The sequence below is a fragment of the Perissodus microlepis genome, chromosome 17 (assembly GCF_051167445.1).
Source record: "Perissodus microlepis isolate ML-2025 ecotype Zambia chromosome 17, ASM5116744v1, whole genome shotgun sequence".
Classification (NCBI taxonomy): domain Eukaryota; kingdom Metazoa; phylum Chordata; class Actinopteri; order Cichliformes; family Cichlidae; genus Perissodus; species Perissodus microlepis.
In genome coordinates, this window is record NC_140477.1 from 7,038,090 (window position 1) to 7,052,876 (window position 14,787).

Here is a 14,787-nt window from a genome sequence, read left to right on the forward strand (position 1 = left end):
TCAGACAAATGAGCATCTTTCATGCAAATTGTCTGCTAATCTTACGAACAACGCAATCGGTACATCACCTTCCTTTTGACTGATCTCACATGGTGACAGCCAGCAACCCTTCAGCACCTACTCACCAAATGGATGAGGAAAACACATTTTTCCCCAAGTGACCGGAGGTTTCCAGGGGGTTGCCAACTGGTCTGTGGCCCATGTGACTGAGGCCTGAGGATTTATATGGGATTAAAACATTGACTGTTTTTTTTTTAATCTCCATATTCCATCTCTACTGTAAGCAAACACGAAATCACAGATACCAGCAAAACAAATTTAATATTTTTAAAGCCTAAAGCCTAAATTTGGGCATTACATCTCCAAAGAGAAACTAAATTATCCAACAAATTGATTTATTGTTATATGCCTACATTATTTTTACATCTATGCCTGCTGTTGTGCGTCTACTGTTTCGACCACAGTCACAGCCAGCCACTGCTGCCCAGCTCCTAGTACTAGGAGGTAGGGATGGTAAGGTTGCTGCTACATTAGGACAGCCTGTGCAAAGAGGATTATGGCTGCAGTCCAGATGAGGGTCCGGGGTGGGGGTGTGACACATCACCACTGATGATGCCTGGAAACATTCCCCTACAAATCAATGGCTTGGCCTCAGCCCATTCAGTCAGCACCATTAGCAGAGTAACCTCTGGACTGAAAACAAGCTGAAGTAGATGCAACTGCACTGTGTTGCAAAATATCCAATTGGGTGCACTCCTGTACCTGTAAACACTGGAGCTTAACCTGAGCTGAATTTTGAATGGGTTATGATTTATTTATGCGTGTCTCGCAGGTTGCCGTCCACTGATCAAAAGCCTGTTCAAAAGGAAACAGCTGAACATTTGATCACGATCACAAGCCACGACGTCCTTCTTTTTCGTGCTTCAGGAGACAGCATCGGCAGCCATACTACAACATATGTTGTGTGCAGCGCAACACGCTCCATTTGTGCGGCGGTATTTTTAGCATTCCTATACTCATTATGTCAGCAGCAAAAGCACAGCAGAATGCCCAGGCCGGTATGAGTGAAGTGAGAAAGGCAGGAAGACAATGCTCAGTCCTGCTTTAAGTCGGGCATCTGCTCAGCTACGCACATGTATTGTGGCTGTGAAGAATGTGCTTTGGTCCGCACTGCTCCGATTAAGTTTATTTTTTGATGGCGTTGGAAAACAAATACACCTCGCTCCTCTGCTGTAGCCGTGCATCAGCGAGCTCCTGAGGTGCTGAGAGGTGTGTAAACAAAGAGGATAGGATTCATGTTTCAAAGACGAGAGACATAACTCACTGATGTCAAGATTATCCTTTTTTTTTTTTTACTACTCTTTCAAGTTTGACTAATGAAACAACATGAAAGCATCTTTCTTCAAAATAAGCTCAAAGCTCTCAAAGAGTGGAAGATGATACTGAGTCCTGTGATGACCATTCTGCTCAAATTTGGACCACTGACAGCTCATTCGGGTCTGGATAAATAGAGTAGGGATGCATAGCCCAAAAGACACCTCCATTATTGAGCCATTAGGAGCAGAGGGGTAAGGACTACAGGAGTAAGAGAACACCACAACTGACATAACCAGCAATAAAGACACCAGCAAAACAATTTATAGTAATTATGATTTTTACCAATAAATAGCTGCGTAAATATCACATCTATGTGCACCATTTCCATGGCTTCAAAGCCTGGTTTGAACAAAAACTGCTTGGCAGCAAGAACACCCAGGGGCTTCACAAAAGGAGGTGCTGTAGGATCACAATTTGTGCTCGTGTTGTGTACATTGCCAGTGTACATACAAACAATTACTCTTTCTGTCATGTCACCTCCTTTGCTCCGCACTGAGCCAGCTGCCTGAGGTGTCCATCCGGCGGCGTCATCCTTTCTGAGTCCGACTCACAAAGGCTCCCACAGTGGGGGGGTTTCCTTTGCGCCCCCCACCCACCCCCGCATCACACCCACACAATAGGGGATCCATTTCAACCGCTTTTAGCAGGGTCACTTGCTACTTTTAGTTCTCAGCCCTCCCTCCCCTGAGGGTGCAAGTGGTGGAAGGAGGAAAATAAAGACGCCAGGTGGATGCTTGGGAGTGAGGTCAGGCTTGTGGCACACAGGGGCCCTTCGAGCCAGCCCCGCCGTGGCTGGATGTCTTTTTTTGGTAAAGCTTTGCGGGAGGAAAAGAAGCTGATACCACAGCCTGGAGCGACCATGATGCCTGGTTTCAGTGCTATATTGCAGAGAGGTTTGGCTTGTGACCTTGATCAAGGTAAAACACATTACAAAGGATATTCTACTCTGGGCCTGTTGGGAACCAATCATATACATCTTAATACACTTAATGGGCAAAAATACTCGGCCACACCTATTAATCTCTGAATTAATATGTTTTCAGTCCCATGGCTGCAATGAATAAAAATGAAACACCTAGCGCCTCTACAAGCATTTATGAAAGAATGGGACATAGTGATTTAAAGTCGCCAAGCCTCTGACATTAACATCAGCACTAAAACTGTGCTCCAGGAGCTTCATGGCATGGGTTTCCATGGCTGGGTAGCTCCTGTAGGTGTGAGGTGTAGGTCGCCCAGCACTTCTACTCATACAGTGTATGCAGGGGTTGGCGATTCGGTCACAAGATCATATGAACAATCTTCTGGGGATGAATCACGACTTACAATCTGAATCACAAACACTTCTCCAACCCAAGCCCATATAAGCTAATCTTGTTATTCAGCAGTAACTACTTCCTTATTTTATTTTGCGATAACCCAGACAAGTCCCTATTGAAATGAATTAGAAGAGCACAACAGCTGCAAGTTCAGTGTCCTTTGGGATGTTGAAAACAAAATGTTAAAAAAATGTAAAAATTAAAAAAAAAAAAAATCACCAGTTAAATCTGTTGAAAACAATTGTTTAGAAAGGTGTCTTTTTGAGTGTTTTGCCTAACCTAGCATACACATTGTGTCATGACACAAAAAGCTTACATCACGCAGGTGCAAAATGCGATTGTGTAAGTCGAACAAGACAACAGGCCTAAAGTTTCCCAGTGTTACAGTTACGACCATTAGAAAACAGAAGATTGGATTCTGTGTGCTGGGAACATGGATATTCAGGATTCTTTCAGCTCACAGATCTCTGCATGCTGTTTTTACCAGAGGGGCTCTAACTGGATGTGGAGATGTGTTACTTTAGGAAATTACAAAAGAGGAATTTATCAACTTACGAAAAATAAGGCTTTAAGAAGGGAATTCACATGATTGCGTCTTTGGCTGGACTTAATCTCACAATAATGATTGAGAGCAAGAGGAAACAACACGTGAGCTATTCCTTACAGAGCTTTAGATCTGCTGGTGGGCAGATTTTGGTACCTTTCCTGTCTTTATGCCAAGCTAAGTCAATATATTAGAATGGCATCAATCCTATTAACCGACTAAATGATTACCAACACGTCACACTTTCTTCTTTAATATGGCTCAAAATGCATACACTATTGGAAGAATTAGTCTGTATCCATCTTCTCTGCTTCCAGCAAGCCAATTTCAAAACTACTAACTTAACGTAAAAAAGGACATCAAATGCCCCCTTCAGGTCTTTATAGAATTCGCTTAAATAACGGGAGAAGAAAAACTCAGCCGAATGAATCAAGAGAAGGAATCCTCTATGTAACTTCCAGAAAAGGAACACAAGGAAAGCAGATCGATCCTACAATGCACCGCAATGCCAATCTTCAGTGCTGCTGGAGGAATACTGAAAAGGCCTCATTCAATCAATGATGAGAGGCAGGAAGAATGAAGACTCTTGGTCTTCTCCCCCCGGACTGAAAAAAAAACTTCAAATGATCCAGTAGTTCTGATGTTTTTGGGGGTTTGTTTGTTTTTGGTTTTTTGGTTGTTTGGGGTTTTTTAGGGGGAGGGGTTTATTAATTCAAGACGAGTGTTTAACCGAAAACACATTTTCTCCTTCAGCGTGGTTTGAAGGCTTTCCTCTTAGCTGGATAAACACTCCAAATAGTAACAGTCCCTGAAGAGGACTGAAAAGAAGAGACAGAAAAGAAAAGTGAACTGGGTCGCAGTTGGTAGTTTAGTCAACCGGATGAATTAAACAGACCCTCTGAGGCAATAACACTCTACAACACCCACACAATTAATTTTGGAATTCAGAAGAACTAGTCACTTCTGAAATAATCCTGTTTTTTGGTAGCTTTGTCACCGAGGGCTGGAGTTGATCTCATTTCAAACTCGCAACCCCTCGGAGAGTAAGGAGTTTTCTTCTTTGACATCTTTCTTGCTGAAAAACCATTCCCGAAATACAATATCCACCTTCTGCTTCAATAGAATGAAGTTATTTCAATCAGCTAAGCAGAACTGTGCTGGAAAATGAAGAAAAAAAAATCAATTGCAATCAACTCAAACACTTGAGTCTTCAAACTGACAAAAAAAAAAAAAAAGTGGGTAAATGAGCGTCGATGGGCTGCAATGAAAAGCCCTTTAGAAAGTTAACCTGACATTAAAAGTGGCTTTTCTGTGTGCGAGCAGAGGGAGAGGAAGTGAGCTGACAGAGTAGAGGTGATGAGGACAGGCGGCCAGCCAGTGCGTTGCATGCAGCAGGTTGACATGCAGCAGGTTGACATGCATAGGCGAGCCGGGCCGTCATCTTGACGGCGCACCCAGAGCAAGAAACAGACTGCTTGCACGCACACACACACACCACCTTCAAAGGGGACAAATAGCAAATGTAGAATCTGTACATGCACTGATTCAACCTGAGAAGGGTGTGCGCACACACCCAACACCAGCACAAACAGATACATTGAGCAGGTTAATGAGACATCTAACAGAAAGTGAAGTCGGAGAGGGCTGGCCAGAAATCAGTGACGGCAGCAGCTGATCCTCCCAGTGTGATCTTTACAAAGACAGAGGAGGGAACGGCGATGAGGGGAAAGCAGTTCAATCTCACAGAGGGCACAGAGGGCTCTACACCGATCAATGCCACTGCCACAGCTCTTGACCCCACAGCCAATATGCACTGCTGGTATGACATTACTTGGGAGTAGGTGTGCATTTTCATGGCCAACCATGAAACTGAAGCATGTACACTAAATATAAGTCCCCCCCCCCAAAAAAAAAGAACAAACAAAAAAAACCAAAAACAGGAACAGGTACCAAGGACATAAAGAGAACAGGCTTAATGGGACAGAAACCAAAGCCAGGGAAACATGAATTTACCATCTGTCTACCTACTACTGTAAATACATTACACTCAGAATGAACTCGGGCAGAGATTCATCCTGAATCTGGTGGGTATGCAACATGCGTATTAAATAACCTCACTTTTTTTTTTTTTGCTACGTCCTCTGAGAAAAGCTCATGTCAGATGTTTATTAATGTTTGTGTATTTGTTACTACCAAAATAAAAGGTCTACAGAAGAAGTTTGGGTTAGAGTTTCATTACACATGAATGTGTCTTCCTGTGTGGCTAGAATCAGGCCTCTTTGATTAGCACTTTCATACTGAACTGTGAATTCTGTAACACATTTAGATGGAGCTGCTGAACTATAAAGTTCCCTGAGATCCATTGCCTACATATTTTTTTTAAACTGTTGCCCTTTTGTAAAGACAAGACATAAAAAAGCCACCCACTGAACTATTAAGTTACATGTTAAAGCAATCCAAAGATTGACAGGTCTGCTGTGCCTAGCTACAGTTGCTATGTTAGGGCAACCGCTGATGAGGTGAGGGATTTAGCGAGCAGTCACCTGATAAGTTTATATGCACAGCAGCAGCCATCAATCGGGGTAATGTCCTTTGATCTCTCTACAAGTGCAACCATAAAGATTTGTACATTTTGCTTTGACAACTTCAAAAAGAGCAGTTTGCAGCCTTTTCAATGCTTTTCTTTTTACGCTTCCATGAACGGGGAACATGTTTAAGAGGATTTGATGGAGAGACAAGCATGTAGCACCACAAAAGATGTGTAGCATCCGCCGTAGCACCCGCTCTACTGCAAAGCCTGAGGGACACTCATACTGATTTATCATATTCAGAGTTCCAGTCCACAGAGGCGGCTGCTGCAACCATGCACCAACAAACACAAAGCTCCATACGAAAAATTACACACATAAGCCCACAAATATGTATGTAACACCAAATGTACAAGACACAGAGGAGCACAGAGGAGCACACAGTAGCTGGCGATATCTGGGACAGGCGAGAGCGGATTCATATGAAAGAGAGATAAAGGTGAAATAGACATAGGGAAGTGAGAAAAAAAGGAAGCCAGACTGCAAAGGAATGAGTGAGCAAGTTAAAAAAAAAAAAGAAAATGAGATAAGGGTCATCGCGGCGCAATCTGCTGTCTCTGAAAACAACTCACTCTGCAGGAATGAGCAGGAGACTGCAGGGATGGCAACAGAGAAATAGATACAAAGAGGGAAAATAGGCATTGAAACGACTTCAATTCAATACAGACAGACACCCAGAAGCACTTCCATTTAATTAAGGCAATACAAGAAAATGGTAAGAGGAGCGAGAGATGGGACAGATAAACCCAGCGAGGTTTGGGAAGTGCGCATGAACGCCCAGTCAAGGTCATGTAATGACGTTCAACAGCTTTCAGTCTGAAGACCTTTCACCTCCCCGTCACTGTCTCACTCCACGACACTAATCCTGACGGACGCTGTGCTGATAAACTCCTAATAGTGTCCTTGACAACCTGAGCTGGACGGTTCATCAGTCCTTGTGTTATTCCATCTGTAATATACTGTAGCTCAATAGTAATACAAAATAGCTCTTTTTAAATCATTTCATTTCATTATTTTATCCAAGTGATGACAGCAACTCGCAGGTCGAAAACGCCATTCCAAAGTAAAGCAAATAGAGAAAAAAGGGGCAGACTTGGGAAAATGAGTACTGGACCAAAACACTCTGTGTGACCCTCCTGTGGCTGTACACCTACGACACACACCCACCCACCCACCCACTGGATAATTAACAGGGTACAAGTAAAGACAGCAACCCACACCCATTAGCTCTATTTTTCTAAAGTCCTTTAAGCATACCATGACACTTTATTAGCGATCAATAACACATTTAAAGATATGAGATTTAACCCGGGCAGACCGTGACTGCAATTTTATTAACGTATTAATAATAAAGCGAGTGGTTTTTAGTAACTTAAGGGCAGCACAAGCAGCTACCAGTTACCCAAGGTTTATTTGAAAACGGAAGCCTTGTGGGCATTATAATGCATCGGAGCGGCCACACTAACACTCACAAATCAATGTACACTTCCTTTACAGTCAATACATGCAAGCCTGGATTACAGCCACAGGACACAGATTGCTCATGCTAGTCAAGTCCAGGCGATGCTTTTTCTGCAGTAAATGAGCATTAAAAAAAAAAAATAACACAAGTGTCTTTTGATGCATAAACAGCTCTTCTCACCTGCCAATCACTATGATTGTCACAAGCCGACACCCTTCGTTTATGAAAATGGTATGTCAGTCTTTTTTTTTTTCCCGCCTCCAGCCCACACAGATGATACAAACACACACACCCTCCCCATGTTGCCTCTCCTGCAGGAGGGCTGCTGATCAGTTAGGCTGCTGAATTTCTAATAGGACATATCCTATTAACCTCACTCACACAGGGATCACGGATTGATATCAAGGAAGGAGAACCGCATCAGGCCTGCTGGAAAGGCACAGAGTATTTCCCAGCCAACCGTGATGCTTTTATCTTAATACAATAATAATAATAATAATAATAATAATAATAATAATAATAATAGCTTCTTCTAAAACAAAGAAAATCTATTAGCAGATGTTGTTTTTACTTGACAGCTGTCTGATTTTTTGCATTTCAAATATCACACAAATAGTCAAAGACAAGCCCTGTTACCATATATCTAAATGGGGTGAAGAAAACAGTCAACATAAATCAATTGTAAGAGAAAGATGTAGACAATTTTACATTATTATTACATTATTTGGACTGTATAAAGAATATTAGTCCACAGACAAGTTGATGAATTAAGTGCCAGTATAAGTAATAGCCGTTATGATGACCATGTGTGCTTTGGTTAAAAAGAAATCGCTTGACCACCTCTAAGCAAAAGCATCATCTCTTTAGAAGCATCATCTCTTTAAGTATCCCAGACTGTCAGTGGAGTGGAAATCCATGAGAGCTACCCCCCCCCCCCCACCACCACCACCACCTCCCCCGCCTCCTTCAGCTACCTCTCTCATCACTGTACATGGATATGGACAATTACAGCACACTGGTTTGTCACCCACACCAGTGGGATTCGCAAGAGTATCTCCCCCACTCTGTGTGTATGATGAAGAAAAGCCAAAAGGAGGTAAAATCTTGTCACTTCTAGAACACAGAACAGAGATCAAAGAAACGTCTCTGTTTCCTGTGTTCGGCGTTGCAGAGTAGAAACAAAAAGACTGCTTTGTGGTTTAATGGGGACTCCATTACAAATACAGCAAGGTTTAACTGAAAAATACACAGGAAGAATCAGTGGTGGCATTTCTCACATCCTGGTCTATGTTTGTGTTACAGTGGCTATTATCTAGGTAAATAGGTGAGGATTTTTTTTTCCGTCTCTGTATGCATAAATCTGCATTCAAATATGTGCAATCTGCTGGTATAGGAGATGATTTTGTTACCGGAAGCTGTCTGGTTTCTGTCTGCAGTGTGAACAGTACTGATCAGTCACATTTTAGCAACTTCTGACCACAGTATGGTGGAAGTCATGGCCTAGATATCTGTTAACCGTAAATGTCCTCGCTACACTGGAAGCCCTGAAACGCTGGCGGTTGTCCCCAGAGGCTAACTCATTAGACGATAGCTGATGGGCTCCCAGATTGGTGATGAATAAAAAGCTCATTGATTCCGTCATGCATCACATGTCCATGTAGATTTATTTACCCTTTGCATCGTGCACACCAGGGAACAGATTGTGTCTGGATTTTTAACTCTTTTTGTTTTATTTTGTACATATGTTCAAATCACTAGGGAGCCTCCCATGGTCTCCTCGTGTGCTAAATGATTGTCTTGGACGAGTACGTGTGCAAATTTGTGTGTTTACAGGGGAAGGGGTGCTATCTCTGCAGATGGAGCCGAGGCAGCGGGCAAGCAAGCAATTACAAGCTGGTCGGCTTACACCTCCCCCCACCGTTGCCCATACATCGCCCTGGGGCTTGCTTGCATTAAGAAATCATGGGTATAATGGTGGAATGGGCCTCAGGGCCCCCTCCAAAACAACCTGCTAATCCCCCTGTGGTGATGGGAGGGTGTTGAATCTGGGGGTAACAGGGCATCCCGGCCGCTCCGACAATGAGTCCACCCCTGACACGCGCCAGCGCCCTCAACCACCCATCGCTTGACACCGCACCTCCTCCAACCACCCCAATCAACTACAGCAACATCCTCCCGAGGGACGAAACGAGCGATGTCAGCCACGGGAGAGGAAAACCCCCCAGGCCCAGCGTCGCCCCTCCATCTCAGCTGGGCCTCGAGCAGAAACATTCAATCAGATCACTGCGCCTTTCTCTCTGCATCTCCTGGCTGTTTTTGTGCCACAGCACTCAAACAAAGGATGCACGCTAAATCGAGCTTCGCCAATCAACCTCTGGTAGAGAATTCAACTTGCGCAAACAGATCCGAAGCAGCTCGTTAAAATGGTTTAATTATGTATCCAAATTGTGATGAGCAATGACACGCTTGATTGGTTGTATCAGAGGGCCTTAATGAGGAGAAAGGCCTCACTCTGTCTGAGAATTAACATGACGTCTGCTCTCGCTAAACATGACACAATGCAGCCTCCAGTGCTCTCTCTTTCCCTCGCTCTGTCTATTCAGCGACTGAGTCAAAGTGTGTTTGTCCTGGGCGGCATTCGTGACAGATTACTCTTCATCTGCTTATGGAGCGTCGGACAGACTTCCTCGGATATGTCTGTCATCAAATATTCGGTTTAGCTTAAATCAACGCCATAATGTCACACCACCTCTTATTTCTTTCAACGGCAATCTCATCCTGTTTACCAGGAACCTGTGCCATCTCTGTGCTGAGATCTATGACTTCCATATATAAAGAGATTTTTCCTCTTTGTTCAGTTTAGTGTTTCCCCATCCCAGCCCCAGCAAGTCCATTTAGAAATCATACATTAACATCGTCTCATCAATCTTCCAACCTTCTAGCTTCAGGTTAAAAACCAGTAATCATCCCGCTGGTGGGCTAATGGGCACCTTAACATCAACTCACCGAGAGTCCATTCATATTTCATGAACGGCAGTGCCCCCCCATCTTCCCCGGGCCCCGCTCAGTTCATAAGGAAAATCGACATCAAAAGCGGCAACCTTCCAATTAGATGGCGAGACATTCTGATCTCATCTCAATTTGGCCCGAGATCAAATCTTCCCGCAAAGATCCAAGGAATTCCGAGCCCTTTTAGTTAGCCAGCCTACCCTGTCAAACGGGGAGAAAATGTTCACTGAAAGCACCTGGAGGAGGAGGTCGCATTTAAAAATGCCTAACGCAGGGACTTTCCTGTTCCAATATTTAGATATCGAGATATCGCAGCAATTCCAACAGCAACAGCGTTCAAGAAAGGTGCTAGGGGAGTGTGGTTGAAAACAAAGACCAGATGTGAAAACATGACGTTAATCCTAGTGAGGTGCGACTTAGAGCAATGGCACTTCAGGCAGTGTTTTGAGAAGACCTGTGTAAAGCACCAGATGTTCCTCCTGGCATGAATAATTTAGACGGTGATTCTAGGTGGGCATCAATGGCCACTTCACAAGTGAGGCTATTTTGCCGTAAGATAAGCATTAAGTTATCCTTTTGCCCCGCAAAATAAGTGATCGATGTGAAGACCAGCTGATTTCATATATTCTCTGTTATTTGTAAAAACAATGCAGCAAAGACACTAAGCTACAAGACGTATATATAGTCTAAAAGCCTTAGAAATGCCTCATTTCCTCAGCTCCTCAGACAGTTTTTTTCCACTCTTTTCTCTATATGAGGTCAACGAGAGAGGATTTCCCTAATATGGTCGCATCGCAGCTCTGTTAGCACAAAAGCCCCACCCACCTGTTGTTAAAACACTTGTTTTTACAGAAGGAAACCAATCAGGAGAATGCTGGTTTAACAGGAGGGAGAAGGGAGCTTTTTTGCCCAGGCAATGGATTCACTGCAGCAAGGCCCAGAGGAAAGTAAATAAGAATTACTCTGAATTGTCAGTCACAAAAGGCTTCTCCAGTAGACTCCAAGAATAAAAATACGGAGCTGAAAATAAAGGAAAACAGCCGCCCTTCTTCTTTCACTCCTCTAAGGGTCACTATATGTTACAGAAAGTGAAATTCTCATAGTGTGGCAACCCTATCTAACACCCCCAACATTCACACCCAGTATGCGCCTGTAAGCAAGGTTCTTTCTTCTATATCTTTCTCTTTTGTTACGCAGCTATTCCTGTCACCATCCCTATAAAAGGTCAGCCTTCCATCCCACCTTTGACTGTGACAGTTGTGAACCAATATAAACACATATTTCCTTCCAACAATGCAAGGAAAAACCTCTTTTAAACCCCCTCTTTGTTGCTCAATAGTTTCTCTAAAGTCTGTCAGTGTCTGGAGGGGATATCACTCATTCTGTTGGTTCGAGCGGATCAATAGAGAGACTAAAAACAAATCAACCTGCCCGAATCTCTGACTGCGACCGCTTAACCTGCTGAAGCTGCAATTATCATAACTAAAAGCAATCTGTGTCAACCTTTCTTGTGTGCGTGTGTGTCTGGCTCTTCAAACCTGAATTTCACAACAGGAAATCAGCACAGTTCCTTCCTTGAAAAGGATCAGGCCACACAGAAGAGTGCCTCTGCCAAAACAAGTCTTAGAAAATAAATCTCAGCCAATTAATGGGGTCTTATTGGGAGTTATCGAGGAAGAGGGTGTGTGTGTGTGGGGGGGGGGGGGGGGGGGGGGGGGGGGGGATCAAAAACCTTAATCCAATTAACAGGATGCCCTCTAGCAGCGGAGGGACAATACAATAGTGAGTATTTAGCTTTCAAAATAAATGCCCTCCATTTATCCAGCCAAGTGAACTTTGACAGCATGGAATGGGTTTAAGTAGCTAAATGGAATAAATCTATTATGTGGTATAAAAAAATAAATAAATAAATAAAATGATGCAGGCTACTGGTTCTGGACACTCTACCCTGCACGTGATTAAACACATTACAATATAACTGCAGAGTGAGGAAGGTCGGATATTTAGCACTTATGAGGGCAGGGAAGGGAAACTAGTAGAGCACTCAGGTGACCAGATCACAAACGTGTGACATGGAGAGGTCAAAGGCCAGTTTCTGGTTCGCTGTGCTTCACTGATTTCAAGTCAAGGTGGCAAAAAGCACCCACAGCACCCACAGTGGGATTTCTGGACACCTCGGACAACATTGAGAACCAAGGAAAGAAGGCATGATATGAACACACTGAGCACCTGTGCTTAATAGATCACAGTTTTATTACTTTGAATGGGTTGGCTGGCTTTAGTTGCAAAAAAAAAAAAAAAAGCTCAAATGATCGTTGGCTCGTTTTTACACAGACTCAACCAGAGCAACACACACACACAGAGGACAGTACAATATCTCTAGGGAATATTATTATGAGACATTTAAGCCGCCTCTCAGCGGCCGCATCTCAATAAGATGCCCCACCACCACCCTCACACTCTGGATTTTTTTTATTTTTGCGTTTGAATCCAGGCACAAGACGAAAATTCCTGCCACACCAACAGGGCAAAGTCTGTGTGGGGTTTTCTTTCCTTTGCCACATTTGGCTTCGTTTGCGTTGCTGTCGCTTGTTTGTCTCACTTCACTGTGTTTGATCCAAGAGCCCCCCCTCCGACAGTCTGAACAATGCGCACTGTACGACAGGCTGCGCACATTTCCAGGACTTCTCAAGGTCTGGGACAATCTCCGTTGTAGAAAAAGCAACAACAATAATAATAACAATAATTTTAACCCCCCGTTCGGCTTTCTTTCGAAGAATTTCTAGATGCTGGGCAAAGCACACACAGACAGACATATAGCGACTGGCTGTGAAGCAGCTGATTCCCCCCACCACCACCACTGAAACAGACAGAGCCTGAGCGAACACACAGCAGTAGTGAAGTCAAAATAGCTCGCCAGTTCACATCCTCATAATGAAAATGGGAAAATAGGGCAAAGCGCGAGCAAGACTTAAAAATATCAAAAATGTGGCATTTGGCAAATCAGGAGGAGAAGGAGGAGGGGGAGAAGAGGAGGGGGTGAAGCGGGCAACCTTATGCTTTGCAATGTGGCAGTGAGATGAAATCCAAGCTCCCATCACTGGGTTGTTTGAAAGAGAGCGCTTGCCTCGTGATAAAAACACAGTCACTCGGTCTCTAACTGCGCCGGGAATCAGCATCCAAGTACAGCCACTTCACCACCTCCCGTGCGCACATTAACACATGCCCTTACAGCTGAACGCGAGTGAAAGCAGTTTATTTTTTTAGAGGAATATGAAGGCAAATTAAACTTACCGACGCCGTATTTCTCGTGTTCTGTAGGTATCCACATGTTTACTGTCGGTAAGTTTAAGTGAGTGGTCGGAATAGCAGCGAAAAGCAAGGTTTGGGCTCCGTGTAACGCATTCTACTGGCGTGCTTTCCTCCGCTCTGTAGTAGGAGTCATTGTTTAGGTTACAGCAAGAGAAAGCGCCTCAGCCGCCGCTGCTGCTGCTGCCGCTGCTGCTCGTAGTGGTACGGAGACGCGTTGCCTTTACGTTCTGTGGGAAATGTGACACCCGGAGAGGTCAGAGCACTTTGGAGCCCCCTGCGAAATTATTGCTTGTTATGGTCGGAAAATTTGGAGAAAATGAACGCTGTTCGTATTTAAATACCAGCATTTTCATACTTTTTAGAATGATTAAGCTTTAGCAGGCTGTATTTGTAGCCCAATGCCCTGTTCAAAACTGTCACGGGAATGGGTTCAATCGGGGTTGGAGCTAGTCAATCCTACTAACAGAGCAATAACACATTCATTGCTAAGTATGTGACACTGTTAACTTGTTTTAACATTAGTTTGTTTTATAGTTAAAAAATGACGACTCAACGAGCTACAGTTACCAACTAGCATAAAAAGCAGTAGGAGTAATGTTAGCTTATTTTTTATAGACAATACAAACTGTTAGTTTTTTAAAATGTTACTTCAGGGCAATTAGCCTACACATAATATCATTTAAATATGTTAGCCTGAGCCCCCACCACACACACACACACACACACACACACACACACACACACACACACTAAGTTGAGGATTCATTCCATCTACTAGTTATTATGTGGGGGCTGAGATTTAAATGTCTAACGAGAAAACCCCCGAGTAGTACCTGAACGCAACAACATCGCCAGCAAAGCGAAAAAGCCGAGTGACGCATTGTGGGACTTGTAGTAGGTACCCAGCGACGTCAGTGAAGGTCCCTTTATCTACAGCATCTTCGACACATGACGGTATTGTTCTGTTTTTGGGACTTTCTGGTGAGTATTAGCTGGTAAGATGTAGGTTTAGTTTTATTTCAGGGTAGCCATGACGGTCGCCAGAGCGTCTAAACACCCAAGACATGTAAGCACTGATTTACAGTCATCCATGGAGACATTACAGACCAATAATATCAGGATATTGGTGTAGAACATGACCTTGCAACAGTGGAGAGCCCTCCCGGACACACAAGGCTT

At 43.7% G+C, this 14,787-nt stretch overlaps 1 protein-coding gene across 4 annotated transcripts in view; it reads right to left on the reverse strand.

The window, feature by feature from the left end:
• The window catches only part of dock4b (dedicator of cytokinesis 4b), a 135,686-nt gene extending 121,860 nt beyond the window's left edge, over positions 1-13,826 (reverse strand). For 2 of the 4 annotated variants that reach the window (XM_084910345.1, XM_084910343.1), the window contains exon 1: positions 13,591-13,826. In XM_084910345.1, the coding sequence (XP_084766471.1) occupies positions 13,591-13,627 (37 nt within the window). In that variant the 5' untranslated portion in view covers positions 13,628-13,826. The remainder of the gene's footprint in view (positions 1-13,590) is intronic. The other 2 variants (XM_084910344.1, XM_084910346.1) reach the window with 1 other exon arrangement.
• Between the last annotated feature and the right edge of the window lie 961 nt (positions 13,827-14,787).